General features: G+C 40.7%; 3 protein-coding genes and 1 long non-coding RNA gene across 8 annotated transcripts in view; 2 read left to right on the forward strand and 2 right to left on the reverse strand.

The window, feature by feature from the left end:
• Positions 1-664: 664 nt before the first annotated feature.
• Positions 665-3680, reverse strand: LOC144032257 (putative deoxyribonuclease TATDN3). Of its 2 annotated transcripts, XM_077539993.1 has the most exons (11): positions 3664-3680; positions 3311-3414; positions 3208-3240; positions 3037-3110; positions 2886-2970; positions 2724-2786; positions 2387-2496; positions 2263-2318; positions 1961-2073; positions 1183-1263; positions 665-856 (listed from the first exon to the last, which is right to left on the reverse strand). In XM_077539993.1, the coding sequence occupies exons 2-11, from the start codon at positions 3362-3364 to the stop codon at positions 713-715; spliced, it is 813 nt and encodes a 270-aa protein (XP_077396119.1). In that variant the 5' UTR covers positions 3365-3414; positions 3664-3680; the 3' UTR covers positions 665-712. The 2 variants fall into 2 exon arrangements, with proteins under 2 accessions (XP_077396119.1, XP_077396120.1); XM_077539994.1 differs by lacking the exon at positions 3664-3680 and having other exon boundaries at positions 1183-1260.
• LOC144032259 (uncharacterized) lies at positions 3438-9420 on the forward strand. 2 transcript variants are annotated; one of them, XR_013287738.1, is made up of 5 exons: positions 3438-4075; positions 4742-4796; positions 6090-6152; positions 7102-7237; positions 8376-9420. It is a non-coding gene; the product is annotated as an uncharacterized LOC144032259 (long non-coding RNA). The 2 variants fall into 2 exon arrangements; XR_013287737.1 differs by lacking the exon at positions 4742-4796 and having other exon boundaries at positions 3442-4075.
• dusp23b (dual specificity phosphatase 23b) overlaps positions 8859-23113 on the reverse strand; it is a 61799-nt gene continuing 47544 nt past the window's right edge. The window contains exons 4-8 of one of the 2 annotated variants that reach the window (XM_077539997.1): positions 10144-10228; positions 9722-9751; positions 9600-9658; positions 9420-9507; positions 8859-9312 (exon numbers count right to left, since the gene is read on the reverse strand). In XM_077539997.1, the coding sequence (XP_077396123.1) occupies positions 10223-10228 (6 nt within the window). In that variant the 3' untranslated portion in view covers positions 8859-9312; positions 9420-9507; positions 9600-9658; positions 9722-9751; positions 10144-10222. Of the gene's footprint in view, positions 9659-9721; positions 9752-10143; positions 10229-23113 lie in introns of both variants that reach the window. The other variant, XM_077539996.1, reaches the window with a different exon arrangement.
• Positions 13500-22398, forward strand: fuca2 (alpha-L-fucosidase 2). 2 transcript variants are annotated; one of them, XM_077539991.1, is made up of 7 exons: positions 13500-13646; positions 14488-14617; positions 19150-19337; positions 19731-20070; positions 20277-20487; positions 21487-21786; positions 22105-22398. In XM_077539991.1, the coding sequence occupies exons 1-7, from the start codon at positions 13625-13627 to the stop codon at positions 22240-22242; spliced, it is 1329 nt and encodes a 442-aa protein (XP_077396117.1). In that variant the 5' UTR covers positions 13500-13624; the 3' UTR covers positions 22243-22398. The 2 variants fall into 2 exon arrangements, with proteins under 2 accessions (XP_077396117.1, XP_077396116.1); XM_077539990.1 differs by lacking the exon at positions 13500-13646 and having other exon boundaries at positions 13804-14617.

Here is a 23113-nt window from a genome sequence, read left to right on the forward strand (position 1 = left end):
AAGATAAGGGTGGGGGTGGGGTTGCGATATTGGTCACTATTTTGCAACTACTTGCAGTGACTTTCTCTTATTGTGATTATTTACTTCAAAACAATTTTAAACCCCCCCCAGCAAAAATAGTATTGTGAATGCTGGACGAACGGAATATTTGAGGATCTTTTGTGTTTATTTATAATAGACTGCATTTCAAGTAGATTTCTTAAAACACATTAAAATAATTTTAAAAAATGTGTACAGTCAAATAGTGAAAATCGACCTAATTGATGAGTTTTACTTGTTTTTTTTTTTTTGCATTTGAATTACATTCAAGTGAAATTGCGGCTCCAGTGTTTTCACTGTATAACATTTGTGTAAAACTGATGTGGTACTTTCATAGTTAATATTCCCTCTTGGGACAAATGTAAAAAAAAAAAAAAAAGAAAAGTATACTAGAACCATTGGTCATGATGGAAAAAGTGACCTCAAAAGTTTTGTGTAGTATAGTTCACATCATATGAAGGATTAATTGTGTTGGAGGTTCCAATACTACTTAATACAGAATATAAATAATTGAACAACATATTATGTTGTGCTTTCATCATCTTTGACGGTGGTACATTAGAGATGAATTTCAAATGACGTAAATGGCAAAAAGGAAAAAAAAGAATCAACAAATATCACAATATTGTGCACCAAGAGACTTTAATTGATTGACTGACTCAATCATCCGACATCACATTTTGACGGCCGACTTCAACTTGGGGAAGAGTCGGAGTGCGTTGCGGGTGGTCACCTGCATCACCTCCTCCACCGACACCCCTTTCACCATGCTGATGTACTCGGCCGCCACGACGATGTTCTTGGGCTCGTTCCTCACCTGCGTGTCGAAGAAAAGATGGCACAAAAACTGTTCATATACTACACGTTCAACTTGGCCAAAAAGAAATCTCTCTCTTGAATGTAAACAAAGCAAAATAATCTTTGCCTTAAAAATGCCACTTGTTAGCTTAATGCTAACACATCAGGGAAAATGGCATTGTCAGGCTAACATTTAGCAATAGACAGTCATGGTGTTTAAAAACGGATCTTCTGATATAGTTCTCAGTTCTAAAGCATCTTCCGTTCGCCACTGATTGTTCCTAAAACATCACATTGCTATAGTTGCATTCACACAACTATAAAGGTTAAAAAGAAAAACTCAACCTGCTTCTCTGGGCCGAGTGCAGGCGAGTCGGTTTCCAAGCACATGTTCTCTAGAGGCAACTGTTTCACTAGTTTCTGCTTCTTGGTGGACACAAAGGAAGAACACAACAGATTAGTTCTGAACAGTAGCAGCAATGTATTAAGAAAAAAAATAGTTTCTACATAAACTGTTGAAAATAAGTTAAACATAAACAGATGCAGTATTAATGATCAGCAAAAAACTCAACTATACATTTATCAATACAGTAAATGTAAACACACAGTTACACTACATAAGCTACACATGGACAAAATGAACAAAAGTAATAATAGATAAAATTTTCATAAATTAGCAGCAATAATAGTCAACTAGAAACGAATGAATATTCTTGAAATAATGTGTTGGGGAAATGAAATAAACAGCAGAAATGGAGCAGCAAACGTCAAGTATGCAGCGTTGACTGTGTAGCAATTCGGCCCTGAAAGGGTCACGAAGGGTTGGCTCCTTTTTGCTCACGTCCTAATCTGACTGTTGATTAGTTTATCAAAAAGCATACACGCACGGACAGATTACAGTCGAAACTCAAAATGTCGACAGGAAGCTTTGTGAGTTAGCAAAACGACCTGAAACTAAGAATGATAGCAAACTTCCCCGAAATGATCAATTTCTTTTCTTAATTGATTTAAGGTGGACTTTGGACTCATTAGCATTTTGGACAAATTTCACTCGCTGGCCACTTCATTACGTACGAGGTGTACCTAATGACGTGTCCTGTCAGTGTGTTGACATGACATGCACCTGCTCGCTGCGTACGATGGACGGCGGGATGGAGAAGAAGTATCCCGCCTTCACTCCCTCCATGGCCGCCGATGGCTTGCCGTCGAAGGCGTGAAGGAGAACTTTTTCCGCACCTGTGAAAAAAAAACAGATTGATTAGCAGCATCGATAGATATAAGTACTTCTTACTGCCATATTTAAAAGGTAGTAATACTTAGTTAAACATTTGAAGGCCAAAGTTTAACTGACATTTTCATCGCACTATGTTTCCTATGGGGAAATATTATATACAAGTACATGACAAAAGTAACGTAAATTGTCACCTTGCTCTTTCAGGAGCTGGATCGTGGGTCTACCCGCTGAACGCGAGTGAACATTTCTAATGAAAAGCGTACATTTAATTAGTCAATAAAACATCAGTTTGGTCAACTTGAATGTAAGACTTACAGAGGGAGGTCCAACTCTTTGGCTAGACGCGCCTGGCGGATCAGAACCTGCCTTTGGATCGCTTTGTCCGACTCGCTGCTCACGTACCGCGGTGTAAAATCCAAACCGACCTCGGATGACACATGGGAACGTGAATCATGTCAAACATGACCAAAAAAAAAAAAAAAAAGTTTTTTTTTTTTTTTTTTTTTTTTTTACATTTCAAAATCACATTTTTTTTCTTTACACCATAATTAAAGCGATTCTCTAAAATATATATATATATATAAATTTTATAAATTATTCATATTTTTTTTCTATTCATGTTTGTATTTACATTGATGTCAGGGTTTACTACCTCTCCAATGGCCACAAGCCGGTCTTTGTATTTGTCAATAAGCGGAAGAGCAGCATCCAGGTCCTGTGCGGAGGAGAAGAAAATGTGTTGCATGGTTATTACATACAGTAAACACAACAGTGACATTTCCAAGTATTTTTCAGTAACTTGTCTTTTACTAACCTGCAGGGAAACACTCCTGTGTTGGTCTGAGGTTACTTCCTGAACAGGATGGACTCCCAGGCATGGGAACACAAACTTTGGAAATCTAAACATGAAGAAACAAGTTTGCTATCAAAGAGAAACTGACCGATGACATCGATTTTCAAGTTACCTCTGTGACAACTCAATGATCTTGTCAAATTCGCCCGCATGCTCGGCCACGGCCAACAATGCCAACAGTCCAGCCTGGCAATAAAAAACAAAAACAACAACAACAACAAACACGCAAATGTCTCATCGACACAAGAACGAGCCAAGAGATTTAACGGAGTGATTAATTTACCCGTTTGGAGTCTTCAATAACCGTGTCTATGTCCTAAATAAAAGATAATCGTGACACTTTAAGATGGCTAAATGACAAAACATTCGATGACTGTGATTAATACCTTGTCAAAATCTCCCGCAGAGATGTGACAGTGGCAGTCGAGGAAGCCACGCATGGTTGTGTCAGTCTCAAAACATCCGGGTAGCTAGCCTGAGTGCGCATGCGCTACACATAAATTATAAGTTAAACGTACCCTGAGCAGCTCTTTAGAGGGATAAATATTGATCATGTCTTCGTGGGAATATTTTTTTTTAGTTATACTGTTTTATGAGATGATTTTTGCTCTTTTTTTTTGTGTGTCCGCGACTGACAATCCTTGAACTGCCAATGAAAGCAAATGCGGCTGTATAATTTGATACGCCATTATTACTTTCGTTAGGAACACCAACTGTTGTTGTTTTTTTGTACACTCACACAAACTAACATGATCTCCCAGGCGGGGAAGCGAACCCACGCCAACCGACACGGAAGGCAACGGTTCCACTCCTCCACACGGAGCCCAGGAACACAAATTGTTTGGGAAGTGCCTTGTGTCATTTAATGAAATCAGGTCGGAACGGAAAAAACAACTCTGCTATATCCGCCTTCCGACTATCCTCGAATGCAGCGCTTGACTCAGCTGCGACCCGGAAGTTAAACACCCGACCAGGCTTGGCGTTTTGTTTTCTGTGAGCACATGGTCTAAGTTACTTTAGTAGACAAGTTTGGATTGTTTGCATGCACAGAGGCGTCCACAATCAAGGAATATTGTCTCCAGTCTCCACGTTGGCAGCTGTCCATTTACCTGCACGTCGGCTGAAGAAAAGTGGCGATGTTTTGTGAAAAGGTAACTCATGCTCAACTTTTCCACGTTTTCACTGCATGGTTCTCTAAAAGTATATTTTTGTTTAAGAAGAACGATCGTCTCGTATTTAGTGTGTCATCAGTTCACCCGATTAGATAAAAACATTTAGTCTACTTATTAAAAACGAGAAAGTGTGAGATGATGATGATGATGATGATGATGATGATGATGATAATAATAATAATAATAAAACAGACATCAGGATTGAAGAAAATGTAATTTAAGTATATGAAAATAATATTCGAATGACTCGTGTTCCCGATGCCTTGTTGATGCTGCGTTCAAGGATGGTCGGAATTGATAGGATTTGTTTTTTCCCAGTTCTGAAAGCATTTAAGGCGAAAGTAAACATCAAAATGGTGGATAGTGATACATTTGTTTCTTATTTTGGTCCTCACAACTCATTTTGACCTCCAGCAAAACTTGCCTTCTCACAATTTTGCTTCATTTATTGTTTTTATCCTATTTCATAAAGCATTTCATACAGTTCAGTAGTTCACCGTATAATTTTATGCAGGGAGATAGCGGCATACTGTCACGTACGTTGTGTCACCTGAAGTTATGTTGAATATTTATGAATGAAGAAAGCTAACTCGTTTTATACTCGAGTAAATTGTGTTGTACCAATCACTGTTTATTTTTCCAAAGGGGTCGCCAGTGTTAAGAGTGACGTCACATAAATTGTAGTCCATCGGTGAAGTCGGTACTTTTTTCTTCTTCTTCTTCTTTTTCTTCTTCAGTCTTTGCAAGTGGGATTTAAAAAAAAAAAGTGGGTTTTCCGCAGTGACCTGAATATATAACTGGATACCCGCTAGCCCACATACGCCCGTGCAAGCCGTTGAAGTCACAGGGCGGCCATCTTGCTCCTCCCACCGCGCGAACGGAATACTGTATATGTATACGTACAGATGAGAAATATACAGCTCCTAGGCTGTTAGTATAAGGCCGGGGGCGGGGTAGGGGTTGTGGCGGGGTGGTCACTATTTTTTAACAAAAAAAAAAAAGTATGGGCTGCTTTGAAGACCCCCGTTTTCTTTTATCGCTCAGTTCCTTCGACCCCAATATTAGATTTGGCATTGGCATCTTTTGTTGAATTACAGTTATAATTCTTTAATTAAAAAATACATACGTTTCCTCCTGTAAACATCATGAAGTGTATAATTTACACATGTATTTAAGGCAAGTTGGAAAATGTCAGAAGTCTTCTTGTTTGTTTGAAATATTTAAAACATCATAAATCATGCTGTTTCTACTAAAGTACTGTTTCAAATGTTCTCCAATTTCGATAGTGTAAATGTATAGGATCGTATGACGAGAAACGTTTCTTTGGGAGGAGCAATATGGCGGCCTCGCAACTTCAAAAGTCTTGGCCTATCGGCTATCCAGTCATATATTCAGATCAGTGGTTTTCCAGTTCAACGGAGCGTTCCCGTACGCATTTCCTGGTTTGAACCCGGAAATGTCCGACTTTCGACCATCCTCAAATGCTGCATAAGTTTCAGAGGGCACATGACTTGCATTGAATGGCCATTCATTTTCCACTGTACATATGCTGTATATTTGTATTTGTCCACAAGGGTTTCCATATTGTAATTAATACACGGTGCCATTACCAAACGTAAAAACAAAACAAAAAAAAGTTCCACAGGGCGTGGCAGAGGGCGGGGCAGCAGCGGCGAAGGCTCGGTCTTGTGCGGGTGATGGGCGTGAGAAAGGGTGGAGTCAGCAGAGCGGAGTGAGCGGGTGGGGGAGTGGCTTAGGTTGGAACGCACCGACCTGCTTGCTGACTGCATGGATCACTTGCATTCTATGAAAAATCATCAACAGGCAGCCTGTCGTCAAAACTTCAACGATTTCACATTTATCAACTAGTGAAACGAATATTTAAGCGTATTTCAATTGTATGACAGCCGAGTGTTTTATGCAAATTGACACCTACGATATGCAAATGAGCATCACTCACTGCTTCCGTTTCTGTTTTCTTGACATGATGGAGGTCGTTTGGGACATGGATGACTCTGCGCTACAACCATGCAACTGGAAAACTGCTTTTCGACAGGTACGTGTCCTTTTTTTTTTACACAGTGGATGCTATGCTGTGTGCTTGACGAGGCGCTTCTGATGCCACTTAGCCATTTGTCAGTGCACTTTGACTTCCGCTTGATGTACTTAGACACAATAGAACAACATTCAATAGTTCTGAGCTTGTGCTTTTTTAAAAATCACATTTGTGTGGCCTAAATAATTGAAAAATGAATTATTTAGAAAATATAAGCAACTTACAAACACAATAAAACGTATTTTTTCAAAAGTATTTTAAAAAACTATTAGGTTGATATTATGTTGCCTACTTATTAAAATAAATACTATTTGTACCAAAAAATAAAAATTAAATAAAAGCACATGTCCAGGAGCATTGAATGGTGTACTTGTTGTCTGGTTCCACGTGTGGCAGTGTTGTGCAGTCGATGAATTGGGTTTGGCCTATCGAGAGACGGATCAGCCGGTTGGTTTTTGGTTGTGCTCATGTAACTCATGACTTTCCAAAATGGCCACATTCTTAGGTACACCGTAGTTGTCTAGAAAAGTCATGAGGTGTCAGCCGTTACCCCTCAAGTGTACCTAATCAAGTGTCCAAATATTAGGTACACTCAGTCTTGTTTTGATGTGGGCATCGTCTATTGACAGATAGATAATGTCCATGAGTGGACAGTAGAACCTCTGCATGTTGTTCCATGCAATCTGTCATCGTCAACATGGTGCTACTTCAAATGCACAGAGAAATATTTATTTATTTTAATTGCTAACAATTGTTCTGCTTTTTCTGATGAGTTCACATTGCTGACCTTTGCGAACAATTTTGAACTGAGGCATTTTAATGGCAATTTGCCATCATTACTCAATGTCAGTTTTTTTTTTTTTTTTGCTTGAGCTAGTAGCCGTGACCCTGAAGTGTTGTAATTGGATGTGAATGAGCATGACTGACTCCTTTTGTCTTTGCCTGCCAGGATGGAGGAGGTCTTGGCTGATGATGCAGCCAACAGACTCAAGACTTGAGGACACGCGGATGGATCTGTGCTACATTGACAGGAAGCTGCTTTTGGGCAGGCGTGTGCGCTATTTGAAGGCAAATGTGTGCCTGAGGTATGTGATGTCACTAAGCAATCTCTCAGTGCTCTTTAACCTCTGCTTGATGGACGACACACACACAAGCAGAACATCATTCAATGCTTGTGAACATGTGCTATATTAAATGACATTGTCGTGCCTAAATGATAGAAAATGGTTGGCAAAATAACAGGTATTTTGAAATCATTGAATGATGTTCTTGTGTGTTTGTTGTGTTTTGGCCCATGTGACATCACACGCACACACAACATGGTGTCGTCACGTGTGCTGCTGCTTCCATGTACAGCCTGTCAACCGGTGTTTGGAACTTGAGTCCAACATTGTTGCTACGTCTAAAAACTGCTTGTCTGAAGTCAAATATAGTGTTCAACTGAACGAGTGTCTCCGTGTTTTATTTCTAACTACAAAAATTGTGACCATTTGTCAGTGTCATTCGTTCAGGTGGTTGTATTCCTGGTGGATTGTTCAGGTTGTCCACGAGCCGGATTTCTCAAGGCCGGATGGCAGCATTTTGAGCATGAATCGAGGAAGCCTGCTCGGACCAGAGACCAAAACGTTTTCAAGAACAACCTGAACAATCCACTTGCAATCCATTCAAGGCTTCAAAAAATTCTTTCTTGCCACTATTTAGCTTCAACATGCAAATTAAGGGACAGCTCCACCCACTTAAAGAAAAAGTCCTAATTAATTTGCATGACTGACCACTCCCTTTCAGAAATGACCTATCAGTGGGCTGTATGCAAATTAATTAGCATAGCCACGCCCACTTTTTCATGCTTGAGAGGTGTATGTTGCCCAATTTGCATAGCCACACCCACTTATGCAAATCAATAAGTAGAATAATTTGCATAAACCCCGCCCACTTCTGCAACAACCACTCAGATTCTGGCACTATTGCAGAGCCCACCAATCAGATTGCTTCCTGCTCAGTTATTTGCAAACCCCCACCTACTATGAATTATGGCAACACCCCTTTATTTTACAAAATACACTTCAAGGGGTTTTGTAATGTGTTGGTTGTAATATTACAAGAGGAGTTCAGAAAAGATGCAATTTGCCAACTGATTTATTTTACAGTAGAATTTGGAATGGTAAACTGGGAAAACAAAAAAAACGAAGTTGGATGACTTGATTGCTGTCTCCTTGTCACCAGGTGAAGTTGTGAGCCAGCGGAAGCAGATCGTGCTGACCTAAGACAAAACGACATCAGTGAGTCAAGTCTACTTGTGCAGCAAACAGTTTTTGAAATGTGATGAAACCTACCAGCACAGAAGGGGAGCTGGGCCCATCACTCACAGCTGCATCACCAGAAAGCCCGCCATATTCCTCAACGCCTGCGGCAGGACAACATTGGAAGTCAGAAGCTTGCAGTCGACAACATTCAAATCTTAGTCAACTTCAAGCTGATGGTATCAAGGCAGCACCAAGCAAACAAGTTTTGGACAACAGCCGTTGCTTGGTGAAGTAGACTCGCTTTTTTTTATTTTTTTAAATGTAGCAAATATTTGACAAGATGAAACCCACCAGTGCAGAAGGACTTGCGAGTTGTTTCTGGGACTGTCTGACGACGCAGCTGCATTCACAGGAAGCTGAAAACATTTCAGTGACACGTATTGACAGAGTAAACTCGAGCCAGTCCAGTTTCTACTTCACTTTATTAAAGTGTCAAAAAAATAAAAAAAATAAATGAGCAACAATGAAGACCATCCACAGGTTTGTCTTTCCCTCAGGAGGTGCAGAATCTGTAGCCAGGTCGTTTCTTTATAACAAATTTAAGACCGGAAGCCTCCCTCCCTGCACAGTTTAAAAGTGGTTCAGCTTCTCCGGAGCACAGAAATGCTTTGGCACCACCTAGTGGACATAAGCAGAACATAACCAACGTTAACGTGCCAGCACAACCTTTTTGAGGGTCCCGAGTGAAGCGCAGTTCAAGGCAGCTTTGGGGGAATTACAAGAAGAGAAAGATGTTCAAATGTGTTTATCAAATGTTCACATCAGCCATTTTCTTTTGCAGCATGCACAAACCCAGCCTCGTACACAATTCTTGTTCCTCAGACAGCTCTGGTTGAAATCAAGATGTCGTTTTTTACCTGCACGAGCGCACAAACACAGGATGTCAGCAATAGTTAGTGCAAGCCCGACATGTCCTTACACATTTTCACCATGAGCTGAAACTAATTAAAACATGATAAATCACATTTTAACGTGTATTGAGTGTTTGTGTCACCAGTGACAACAGGGCTGAGCTGGACACAGCGTCATTGTCCTGCGTCATGCTGGGTGGGCTGGAAGACACTGCGACATTACATAGCTTCGAAACATGCAAGCACATTCAGCCAATAACCAGTGTAAAAAAAAATTAATAAAAAATTCTCACAAAGCCATAGCCAAAAAGATAGGGACGTAAGGGGAGTCCATTCATGTCAAGATGCAAGCCTGTGGACAAATTAAAAGTTAATTCTCATTGAAGTGGTTAATGTACATACGCTGACAACCTACCTTCTGCCAAATTGTGCTATTCTCCAGACACTGGAAAGGGGGAAAAAATACGTTAGTTCAAAAGTACATTGTGTTAGTCAAGCGCTTCAGTTTTTAAATTACCGTTTAGGCGTCTAATAACGCAAACGTTTTAACAAATAAGTACTTTACTTACGGCGAGCATTTATTGCATGTCAAATAAATGCCTTGGTGTCATTTTAGCACGCGGCTGACGTTAATTGACCGCCATATAGGTCGCTTGCACATGTCGTCACTTCCGCCTCGGATTTCTTGTAGTCGCCATGCTGGGTGGCCTCCATTTACGTAGCGATTCGGTCTAACACAACCATTTTAGCTAGCATGCTAACAAGGTGTTTGCACGCTGAAAAGGAGAACATGTTAAAAGTTACAACTACGAGTGTAAGAAGAATCTTTAAACAAACCGCTTGTCAAAGCTTTTGGTCATCTTGTCGAGATGAGTGGGGCGAACAGCAGGCGGAGGATGTCAACGACGTGATGCTGTCAAGGCTGGTGAAGAAAAGAAAGAGCGTTCGTTCAGTCACAGCTTAAATAGGTTTTCGGTAACAACGTCATCACGTGCTATTTTTTTCAAAAGCTTTATTTAAAAAACAAAAAAATGCAATGTTTCAACTGCATTTAGACAGAAAATTAGCAAAGTACCTGACGTGGGGATCGTACCCTGCTCTCCTGAATCGGAGACCATGTCTTTAACCACCGGACCAAACTCACTTGTTACTGTGGGCCTTCTGGTTGTAATTATGCAATAGAACGACAAATGGCAGCCCAACTAGACAACCATTGATTCTATGAATAGTAACGAAATTCCTGCATACCCAAAACCCGACGTGGTCGAGTGGTATACGACATTGCCTTTGGTTTGCAAGTTCTCGGGTTCGAGCCTCTATTTCGGCAACCTTTCAATTTCGTTGTTATGTTTGTTAGTTTGAAGGTGCACAAGCGAGGATCGAACCAGGATCACTTGAACTGGAGGCAAAGTTTTATACCATTCGGCCGTCATGGTTGTAGTCGTTCGACGTTTTTTCTTATGTATTTGTAGGATTTCCACACGAGTGTATGAATGATATAAGAGGAGAAACTGGCTGAATGGTCTCCGCCAACGGTTTCCACAGTTCGATTCCAGGTTCTTTCTGTTTTTATTTGATTATTTCTCAAATGACTGAAAATGAGGAAGAGAGCGTCGATCGAAAGTGCTCCCATCGGTACCGGAGTCGTTGTCTTATTCCTTTCCTTCATCTGTTCACAATCCTTTCGGCAAAAATGAATGAAGGTGATGTGTACGCTCCACGTAATCCGAAACTGGAATGTTGGTTTGCTCAGGGGCACCCCCAACCTTCCCCCCTCTTCACCAGCCATTAACACCATCACACACTTCTTTCCTTCATCCACATCCTGGTCGTCAGCTGGGTAACCTAATTAAGTACGAATCCAACGATTCTTTTTATTAACAGGCAGCTCACGACCACGTTAAAACTCTTCCCATCCCGAATGTAGTTACTCCAGTCATCCACAGGAGGGCAGTATTGCATTATATCTCAATTGCTTCTCTGTTTTTCTTTCACCACGACTTTGATTGACTACCCACACGGATTCTCAACGATTCTTCTTTTTTTTCTTGAACTATATTTCCTTGGCAGATTTAAGGATGCGTGTCTAATAACGACACAGTTATTGTTTTATCACATTATTGAACAAATACAAACGAGCGGAAACCCAGACACAGTATACTAACCTGTAACGTCATCACCCTTCCATGGAGTGCGGCATCTACTGGGGATATGTGTTAATGCATACAGTTGGAAGAGGGGGGGGGGGGGGGGGGCGGTTTACACACAACTTTTCAACCCAATGGCCTCGAGCAGTGTTTCTCAGCCAAGGTCCTCGGGGCACACTATCCAGCCTGTTGTGAGGATCATTATCAGGCATCTCCAGAGCTTGCTGATTAGCTGTCATTGGAATGACATGCGTTGGGAAAAGTGCTGGTCAACACAAACCACACCACATCTGGATAGATTAAATATTTTTTATTTGCACAAAACCGAGACCAGAAAAAAAAGTGTATGAGGTGAACACAGAACACTTGAAGAAAAAAAAAGAAGTTAAGACGACATTTTGTTTGCTTGCGATCCATCAGTGCTCATCTGCAAGTTAAAGTTTTGACTGTTGGGAAAGTTCTTTTCTTCTTCTTCTTCTTCTTCACCCATGTATAGCCATTTATTAAAAAAAAAAAACCCCAAAACAAAACAAAAAAAAAAGACCAAAAAACCCCCACTTACAGTAAGACATTTATTTAAAAAAAAAAAAAATACTATATATATATATATATATATATATCCATCCATCCATCCATCTTCTTCCGCTTATCCGGGGTCGGGTCGCGGGGGCAGCAGCTTCAGGAGTGAGACCCAGACTTCCCTTTCCCCAGCCACTTCAACCAGCTCCTCCGGTGGGATCCCAAGGCGTTCCCAGGCCAGCCGAGAGACATAGTCTCTCCAGCGTGTCCTGGGTCGCCCCCGGGGCCTCCCACCGGTGGGACATGCCCGGAACACCTCCCCAGGGAGGCGTCCAGGAGGCATCCGAACCAGATGCCCGAGCCACCTCAGCTGGCTCCTCTCAACGCGGAGGAGCAGCGGCTCGACTCTGAGTCCCTCCCGGATGACCGAGCTTCTCACCCTATCTCTAAGGGAGAGCCTGGAAACCCTGCGGAGGAAACTCATTTCGGCCGCTTGTATCCGGGATCTCGTTCTTTCGGTCACGACCCACAGCTCGTGACCATAAGTGAGGGTCGGAACGTAGATCGAGCGGTAAATCGAGAGCTTTGCCTTTTGGCTCAGCTCTTTCTTTACCACGACGGACCGATACAGAGTCCGCATCACTGCAGACGCTGCACCGATCCGCCTGTCGATCTCCCGCTCCATCCTACCCTCACTCGTGAACAAGACCCCAAGATACTTGAACTCCTCCACTTGGGGCAGGATCTCATCCCCGACCCGAAGACGACACGCCACCCTTTTCCGACTGAGGACCATGGTCTCGGATTTGGAGGCGCTGATCCTCATCCCAACCGCTTCACACTCGGCTGCGAACCGCTCCGGTGAGAGTTGGAGATCCCGGCCTGATGAAGCCAACAGCACCACATCATCTGCAAAGAGCAGAGATGCAATGCTGAGGCCACCAAACCGGAACCCCTCAACGCCTCGGCTGCGCCTAGAAATTCTGTCCATAAAAGTTATGAACAGAATCGGTGACAAAGGGCAACCTTGACGGAGTCCAACCCTCACCGGAAACGAATCCGACTTACTGCCGGCAATACGGCACTATATATATATGAAGTATTTTATTTACAAAAATGACTATGTATGGTAAGGCTTTTATTTGATTTTTTAAAATAAATGAAAACGTATAGAAAATGAAGATGTATAGAAAGGTGTGTTTTTCTTAAACAATGCATAGTAAGTTAAACGACCATTTAAAGTAAAGCCTTTATTTACATTTTTTAAAAGGACCATTTATAGTAAGGTTTTTTTCTTTACTTAAAAAAAAAAAATCACCATGTATAGTCAGGCATTTTTTAATACATGACCATGTATAGTCAGGCATTTATTTAAAAACAAACAAAAAAAAACCACTTACAGTAAGACATTTATTTTAAAAAAACAACAACAACTATATATATATATATATATATATATATATTATTATTATTATTTTTTTTAAAGTATTTTATTTACAAAAATGACTATGTATGGTGTTGTTTGTGTGTCTCTGTGTGCCCTGCGATTGGCTGGCAACCAGCCCAGGGTGTACTCCGCCCACTGCCCAAAGCCAGCCGAGATAGGCTCCAGCACCCACCGCGACCCTTGTGAGGAATATGCGGTCAAGAAAATGGATGGATGGACTATATATGGTAAAGCTTTTATTTTTTTTAAATAAATGACAATGTATAGAAAATGAACATGTATAGAAAGGTGTTTTGTTTCTCATTTTTCTCAACGATACATAGTAAGTTAAACGACCAAAGCTTTTGTTTGCATTTTTTTTTCTTCCAAGGGACCATTTATGGTAAGGTCTTTTTTTTTTTTTTTTACTTAAAAAATGTGTAGTAAGGCTTTTTTTTTTTTTTTTTTTTTAAACGACAATGCAATTACTAATTGTATTTTCCTTTTTCCTGGCTCATTTAATGGTGATTGTTACAGATGTGCAATTTTAAAATTACGCATATTGTATGAATAGCCTTGCTTGGGGCCCCTGGGGAATGTTGCTCGCCACTGGCTGTCATCCAGCGGTAAACGTCATCATCTGAGACCACTTTCATGTCTATTACCACAATATGTCATCGTTCGTCCTAATTGTTTTTTTTTTTTAAAGACGTTTTGTACATTTTCGAAATTAGATGAAGGCGCGAATGTTGCTGGTATAAAAAAAATTAAAAATAAATAATTGGTGCGCATGCGCAATACTTCCCCAGCTCTGGACTTATACATGGAGTCTCCCACAAGGGCGGTGCTCTTATCGACCTTCAAGTTAAATCATTTCCTTGGAATTGCTGTACTATAAATCGAACACACCCAGCGGTTACGTCATCATGTAAGGCCGCTTTCACTTCCTTGTTTACAAGACCAGAAGTGGACGGCTAAATGTTTCTTTTACAATTAACTCAATTTAATGAGTTAATGAAATTGATATGTCGGCGTTAACCGCTGCGTCTTTCCTCGTTTGTCTGCTGCTGTTCATCCGCGTCACCGAAGCGAAATACGAACCCAACTGGGACTCCATCGACTCCAGGCCACTGCCGGAGTGGTACGACCAGGCAAAGTTCGGCATCTTCATCCACTGGGGCGTTTTCTCCGTGCCCAGCTTCGGGAGCGAGTGGTTCTGGTGAGGGTTCTACTGCCCAGTTTTTAAAGTTACACACTGAAATCGAAATTAAATTCAAATAAAGTGAGACAACTCACCTTTATGGACTATATGCACGCAGCACTTCCGCATTCAATTTCATAAAAGACTCAACCTTCCGGTGCCGGCAGACTTCGGCGGAGCACACTGTTGATGTGATATAAAACTCTAAGTCTAAATCCTTAACCTTGCTTTAACATGACAAATGTCTCTGTCTATCAGAAATTTGAAAACATTACATCTGCCCGAGCCGTAATTTTGACGGCTTGAGCTCTGGTAATGACATCATTGCTTAACCCTTGTGCCATTTGCTTAGCCAATTATGTAAATTAGGAGTTGATTGTGCAGGGGGAAAACAAAAAAAAAAACAAAAAACAAAAAAAATGAGCCACGACTTTGGAAAACTGGGGGACCGTCAAAATGCGAGTGTGCCAACATTTCTTAGCCATTGCATGAGGGAGATAACTATTATAATATCCCTGGAATCGGCGTTAGCCAACCGCGTAACATTAATGTACATTATAAGTGACATTTTTGGACCGATTGGACACTGCATGTATTTTATTGCAATTTCCGTGATTTCTGCATGAAATCCTTCTATGGACATTCCTCGACGGTGCCATGGGCATGAGAAAGATTTTGCACCCCAAATCCACCAGGTGGCGGTAGATGACAATTAATGATTTTCCTTGCAATCCCACTCCTTGTACAAACTGTTTTCTCTCCGGATTGCATGCTCGTGCATCCTCGTGGATGTTCGTGCACCTTCGTGGGTGCTCGTGCACGCGCGTAACTTGCAGGAACATTGAATTGCACAAGTTACTGACTGAAGTTTAGTGTCATTTGAAATTATACAGTTGTGTGGATGCGTGTACAGTGCACACACGATTTGAAATCGTGCACTCTCATTTGGTCGAGACATCAGTCGCTTTACTTCTAACACAAGTTCAAAGCGTACACCTGGACAACCCAATAAACTGTCCCCGATATCCGACCTGTGGGCTAAATGGACTGAAATCCTCCCCAAGTTGTTCAACCCGGGAAGGGACATTTGTGTGGACGAACAGCTTGTCTCCTTTAGAGGTCGCTGTTCGTTCAAGCAGTACATTCCCTCAAAGCCGGCCAAATATGGGATCAAAGTGTGGGCTGTCTGTGATGTGGAAACATCGTATGCACTCAGTCTGGAAGTGTACACGGGAAAGCCGCCAGGGGGCCCACGTACTCTAAACGTTGGGATGAACGTGGTGCTCCGTCTGTGCAACCCCTATGTGGGACACACAGTTCCGTGTGACAATTTTTTTACATCCATTCCGCTGGCGGAACAGTTGAGAAAAAAAAAATTGCACTCGTGGGCACACTGAGGAAAAATAAAAAGGAGCTCCCGCCAGCACTTCTGAGGTGTGCAACTCGGCAGCCACTCTCAAGGTGAGTTTTTTCTTTTTCTGTTGTATTCTAATCTGGCTGTTGCATTTCTGTTTATGAAAAGTGCTATATGAATAAACTTTTATTTGTATTTCATTCCAGCTTGTTTGCATTCACTCAGCATATGACAATTGTGTCATATATGCCAAAAAAAAGCAAAAACGTGCTTGTGCTCAGCTCTAAACATCGTGAGCCAGTGGTCACCAAAGGAAAAGGCAACAAACCTCAGATTATTCTGGACTATAATAAATGCAAGGGTGCAGTGGACCACCTGGACCAGGTAAGCATAAATACTTTTTTTTGGTCAAAGCTTTATATCACAGCTATCTTCTCTGATGTCATCTGATGTTTTTTATTGTCTTTTTTTTTTTTTTTTTTGCAGGCTTGTGGCACTTACTCCTCCCGCCGGCGGGCGTTGAGGTGGCCCATGTGCCTTTTCTCGCACATGCTGGACGTATCATCATACAACGCTTATGTCCTGTTTTCACATGTGGAGCCAACCTGGAATGAGCGGAAGCTGTATAAAAGACGGCTCTTTCTCTGTGAGGTGGCAAAGGCGCTCGTCACTCCGGAGATCGAGAGAAGAATGCAAAACGCACAATCCAACGTACATGGTACAGCAGCTGCCCCAGAAAGGCCACTGAGGAGAAGGCGCCAGTGCGGGCTGTGCACAAAAAAACTGCAGGCGTCACACTCGTGTGCCAAATGTGGAGTTGCAATTTGCAACGCCCACTTGAAGAGACATTGTTTGAACTGTTAAAAAAAAAAATGTAGTTATTAGTTAGTTGGTTAGTTAGTTATAGTATAGTTGTAGTTATTGTAGTTATAGTTGTTGAAAAAAAGTAGTTATAGAAATTTGTTATCTATTGTTGTTATTGTTATTGTTGTTATTATTGTTATTATTGATTGTTCTAATTACATAAATTCTGTTCACTCTAAATTCTTCATAGTTGTGACTGACCATTTCAACCATTGTATGACATTTTCCACATACATACACAATATAGGGCATATTTAGTTCTAGTCACAACACAGTTGAACATTTTGAGTGGTTGGAAAAAAAATTGAGTTCAGTTATCACACCTCAAAGTAGCATTACATATTTGGCTATAATAATTGCGAGGGGGGTGTTCTGGGTTAAATTGCCATTGTCAAAAAATTTGTCATGCATTGAAAAAATTGTTGTTATAACTTATTACCTTATTCAAAGCTCTAATTATGTCATATGAAGTATTAATTTTTTATTTATTTTTTATACATGTATACAGCACAGTTCGTTTTCTTCATAGTCCATTCTTTGGGCTTGTATTGTCCTAAGAGGGGGGAATACATAAAAAATAAAATAAAACTTCATATGTATGGATAGTTCTGATGCCAATGAACATTTTGAGTGGTTGGAATAAAAAAAATATTAAAAATTGACTTAGTTATCACACCTCAAAGGAACATTACATATTTGGCTAAAATGTACTCTTCGAGGGTGTTCTCAGTTAAATTGCCATTGTCAAAAAATTTGTCATGCATTGAAAAAATTGTTGTTATAACTTATTGCCTTATTTGAAGCTCTAATTATGTCATATGAAGTATTAATTTTTTATTTATTTTTTACACATGTATACAGCACAGTTCGTTTTCTTCATAGTCCATTCTTTGGGCTTGTATTGTCCTAAGAGAGGGGAATACATAAAAAAAAAAAAAAACTTCATATGTATGGATAGTTCTGATGCCAATGAACATTTTGAGTGGTTGGAATAAAAAAAATATTAAAAATTGACTTAGTTATCACACCTCAAAGGAGCATTACATATTTGGCTAAAATGTACTCTTCGAGGGTGTTCTCAGTTAAATTGCCATTGTCAAAAAATTTGGCATGCATTGAAAAAATTGTTGTTATAACTTATTGCCTTATTCGAAGCTCTAATTATGTCATATGAAGTATTAATTTTTTATTTATTTTTTATACATGTATACAGCACAGTTCGTTTTCTTCATAGTCCATTCTTTGGGCTTGTATTGTCCTAAGAGGGGGGAATACATAAAAAAAAAAAAAAACTTCATATGTATGGGTAGTTCTGATGCCAATGAACATTTTGAGTGGTTGAAATAAAAAAAAATGTTAAAAATTGACTTAGTTATCACACCTCAAAGTACAATTACTTATTTGGCTAAAATTTACTCTTCGAGGGTGTTCTGAGTTAAATTGCCATTGTCAAAAAATTTGGCATGCATTGAAAAAATTGTTGTTATAACTTATTGCCTTATTCGAAGCTCTAATTATGTCATATGTAGTATTAATTTTTTATTTATTTTTTATACATGTATACAGCACAGTTCGTTTTCTTCATAGTCCATTCTTTGGGCTTGTATTGTCCTAAGAGGGGGGAATACATAAAAAAAAAAAAAAACTTCATATGTATGGATAGTTCTGATGCCAATGAACATTTTGAGTGGTTGAAATAAAAAAAAATGTTAAAAATTGACTTAGTTATCACACCTCAAAGTAGAATTACTTATTTGGCTAAAATGTACTCTTAGAGGGTGTCACTGATTCCAAGGCACAAGGGTTAAAATGATTATTAAACAGAAATACAAGCCGTTTGAGTAAAACTAACATTTTTCTTAAAATGTAAAAATAGGTATTGTAGCACCTCTCCCGGACTACTGTAGTCTACACAGTACACCCCCACCCCAGCCAGACGGTATGGGTGAGGTGTTGGACCTTCAGATGGAACCTGCCACCTATTTGTTCATAACGTGCTCATCTTTCATTATTCATTTTTATTTTTTTATTTAAATAGTCATTTTTATGTAAATGTTACGTTATTAGATAAGAATAATTTATTAGTACATTAATATGAAAGAATTAATCGGGCGTAGGATCAGATAAATTATTGTATTTCTTCCTACTCCTTTTTGAACATGTAAATAATGACATTCTTTATTGTTGTTCTTCAAAATTTTAATTTTAACTTCATCAGCATAAGAGAAAAAACAAGGCAGAGTTCCAACCTGTCTCCCTCCTGCCATCTCTCCTCTTCTTCGATCCCTTGATGCACGCAACTGCACCTAGTGGTGTTTCCCTTATCTTGCAGGTGGTACTGGCAGGGGCAAAAGCTGCAGCCGTATGTGACCTTCATGAAGAAGAATTACCCGCCCGACTTTAGGTATCAAGACTTTGCACCCCACTTTACCGCCGAGTTCTTCAAGGCCAAAGAATGGACGGACATCTTTGCCGCATCGGGAGCCAAGTACATCGTGCTGACCACAAAACACCACGAAGGTCCTGCAGTGTTTTGAGCCACAAAAAAAAAATTCAAATGCTGATAAATGCATGCCGTGGGTGAAACTATGCGGGCGTCCGCATATTGTTGGTTGAATGGTTTGAATCCATCAAAAATCTTAACTAATTCTGATAAATGCAGGCTCCTGACCACAATCAGTTGCCTCCATCAAAAATCTAAACACAGATAAAACATACAGGCTCTCGATAAAGCTATGCGGTCGTCCACATAGTAAACCGAATCCATCAAAAATCTTGACGTGAATGCAGGGTCTGAAACGGCTATGCGGCCATCTTTTGTCTGCTCTAAGGTAATCAATGTAAGCCTGTACTGATGTTAGCTTGCTAGCAAACATGCTACACTTGCCAATTTAAGCTGTCAATCATCCCCAGGCTTCACACTGTGGGGCTCCGAGACCTCGTGGAACTGGAACGCCGTGGATTTAGGCCCCAAGCGCGACCTAGTGGCGGAGGTGGCGAGCGCCGTGCGCGCTCACGGTGACCTGCGCCTGGGCCTGTACCACTCGCTTTTCGAGTGGTTTCATCCACTGTTCCTGCAGGACGCCGCCAACCGCTTCGCCACCAACCGCTTCGCCGTCACCAAGAGTCTGCCTGAACTCTACGAGCTGGTGCTGACGTACAAGCCCGACGTGCTGTGGTCGGATGGAGACGGGGATGCGCCGGACAAGTACTGGAACAGCACCGGGTTCCTAGCTTGGCTCTACAACGACAGGTAAACATTTTAGTCATCAGTCAGTCAGTTTAAAAATGTAATACAAATGCATTGCACGTAAATGTTAAATATAAATTAAATGTACTGCAGTAATACCTTTGCACACCACCAGAGGGAGCCCATGTACCACTAGTGGTACTAGTACCACACTTTGAGAATCATCATCCTAGTAGTTTTTTTTTTCTTTTTTCCTCCTTTACCCGCAGTCCAGTGAGGGACACGGTGGTGACAAATGACCGATGGGGCTTGGGCTCCATCTGCAAACACGGCGGCTACTACACCTGTGCCGACCGCTACCAACCAGGTCACCTGCTGCCACACAAGTGGGAAAACTGCATGACCATCGACACCAAGTCGTGGGGCTACAGGCGCAACGCCCCGCTCGCCGACTACCTCACCATCGAGGAGCTTGTGGCGGTGAATATGTCGTGTGAAATCACTACAAGTTTTTCTTTGAAGGAGATCACTAAAATGACAGATTTGAACCAAAATGGCAGACTTCCTGTATCTTTTCGGGCATGGCTTCTTGAGACTTATTTTTGTGGCTCTACTCATGATAAAGATGTCTACCAAAGTTCATGTACAGAAACTAGCTTTGGGGACTGAATTAAATTTGAATGATTGAAAAAAAAAAAAAAAGAGCCCAAGTTGCAAAATGACAGACTTTCTTTTTTTTTTTTTCCAGACATTTAAACTTGAGACTTTTTTTGTGGATCTGCCAATTATAGATATCCCTACCTAATTTCATATTGCTAAGGAAATCTGGCTTTGAGGGCTAAATGCGAGGGGAAAAAAAATCCACAGGACGCTACCGAGTTAATATGGCTGCTTCAGACCAAAATGGCAGAACTCCTGTACGTTTTCAGGCTTGGTTTCTTAATTTTATTTAAATAGGCTTTTGATAGCAATGCCAACCACATTTACTGTTACCAACTAAAACAGGCCTCGGGCTGAATTTTCAAAACACTTGGTCATCTTAAAATGGTCACTTTGCACCAAAATGGCAGACTTCCTGTGTCATTTTGGGCATGGCTTCAAGAGACTTTTTTTTTGTTGTTGTTGTGGGTCTACTCACAATAGCCTTGGCTACTAAATTTTTTGTTGCTAAAGAAAACTGGCATCAGGGGCTGGCTGAATTTTGAAGACATTTGGTCAAGATCTGCCCTAAAGAGGAAATGGCAAAAATGAGCCTAAACTGGCCGCTTTTTACTAAAATGGCAGACTTCCTGTATCTTTTTGGGCATGATTTTAGCGGACTTTTTTGTGGGTCTACTCACAATAGCCTTGGCTACATTTGGTCAAGATCTGACCTAAAGAGGAAAATAGGCCAAATTAGCCTGAAATAGCCACTTTGAACCAAATTGGCCAGTGTCTTCTTCTTAGATGACTGAGCCTTTTTACTGTGTCTTCCTCCAGACACTGGTGGAGACGGTGTCCTGCGGTGGCAACCTGCTGATGAACGTGGGCCCCACAGCAGACGGGAGGATCGCACCCATCTTCGAGGAGCGCCTGCGTCAGATTGGCCGATGGCTCGGGGTGAACGGCGAGGCGATCTACAACAGCAGCGCCTGGCGGGCGCAGAAGGACGCCTTCACATCCGGCGTCTGGTACACGTCCAGACCGCGGCAGAACGCAGTCTTTGCCGTTTTCCTCTCATGGCCAGCTGACGGAATTTTACTCCTCGGTGAACCTGAGCTCGCACCGGGACTCACTCAGGTAAGCTTTTTGGGGTCCATCCCCATCACGCTAATCTTGATTGAAATGAAGAGCGCGCATAAAGTGATCAAGTGGCCAGCTTTTGTTTGTGGGCGTCTGGTGTTGAAAGAATTCCGTCATCCTCGCCCACCCGCCGCCACCTGCTGGCCCTTGTGCTCACGCTGCTTCTGCTGACTCATTAAGATGCCTTCTAGGATTCCGCTCTAGTTTTCTGGGAAGCGGGGCCACTCACATTGATTTTTCTTGTTTGACAGTCGGCAATTACGTTTCAAAATGTGGTCTGTGTTTTTTGTTCTGGGAAAAAAATTCCCAAACAAGGTGGCGCTCTTGGGTCACGGATCCGTACAGTGGGAGCCCGTGATGCCCCGTGGTCTCCGGGTCTTCCTGCCTCAGCTGTCCATCAGCCAGATGCCATGCCAGTGGGCCTGGACCCTCAAGCTGACGGGTGCCAGGTGAACAAGACGACGGTGCCTGATTGCGGATGCAGTGAACTGCTGAAATGAACTGCTTATCACCACAAGGAGCTGAAAATGCTTCTTGGGTGAATGCCTTTGTGTGTGTGTGTTTTTTTTATTTTTTTTATTACCTCTTTAAATAAAAGATGGAAAACAATTTTTTGTTTGAGTGTATATTTAACTTTTTCCTCAATGTATTTTTTACACCTTGAGTTGCATTTTAATGTATGAAAGTTTAATTGGATTTGAAATAGACAACTTTATTTTTGTATATTGTGACTGTAATCTTGGAATTATTCCAGATTTTACTAAATTATTAACATTTTCTGAAAAAGTTCATCATATAGATTTTTTCCCTCAAAAATATTGTTTTATCCTCTTAAGATTACATATTTAACAATTCATCTAAAAAAAAATCCTGTTTTTGGGTCAATATATACGTTTCTTATATATATATATATATATATATATATATATATATATATATATATATATAGTTTTTTTTTTTTTTTTACAAAATAATTAAAAAAATAAAATAAATATTTGTTCACTGTATATATTAAAATTTTAATATAAATATAACTATTTTTTTCCTATAAATCTCATGCCTTTGTTCTTGAAAATATACTTTAAAATTTTTTGTTGAAAATATAATATACACTATTCTTGTAATATAATACCATAATCTTGAAAATAAAAAAGTTAATATCTTGAAAACGTTCTACTTCTTCCTAGAAAATCACAACTATTTCCTGAAGAGAATACAATTTATGGTGTAATACTATGACTTTAATCTTGAAACGTACAACTTTTTGTGTCAAAATGTCCAACTATTTTCTATAACTCTACGACTGCATATCTGTGTTGCTTTA

Source organism: Festucalex cinctus, chromosome 12 (genome assembly GCF_051991245.1).
Source record: "Festucalex cinctus isolate MCC-2025b chromosome 12, RoL_Fcin_1.0, whole genome shotgun sequence".
Lineage (NCBI taxonomy): Eukaryota > Metazoa > Chordata > Actinopteri > Syngnathiformes > Syngnathidae > Festucalex > Festucalex cinctus.

Coding starts and splice junctions, on each gene's coding strand:
- fuca2 (XM_077539990.1), top strand. CDS start 14,424: ATGTCGGCGTTAACCGCTGCGTCTTTCCTCGTTTGTCTGCTGCTGTTC. Junction 14,618..19,149: donor TTCGGGAGCGAGTGGTTCTG/GTGAGGGTTCTA, acceptor CTTATCTTGCAG/GTGGTACTGGCAGGGGCAAA. Junction 19,338..19,730: donor GACCACAAAACACCACGAAG/GTCCTGCAGTGT, acceptor AATCATCCCCAG/GCTTCACACTGTGGGGCTCC.
- LOC144032257 (XM_077539993.1), bottom strand. CDS start 3,364: ATGCGTGGCTTCCTCGACTGCCACTGTCACATCTCTGCGGGAGATTTT. Junction 2,074..2,262: donor CCAGCTCCTGAAAGAGCAAG/GTGACAATTTAC, acceptor TTTTTTTCACAG/GTGCGGAAAAAGTTCTCCTT. Junction 857..1,182: donor CACTCGGCCCAGAGAAGCAG/GTTGAGTTTTTC, acceptor TTCGACACGCAG/GTGAGGAACGAGCCCAAGAA.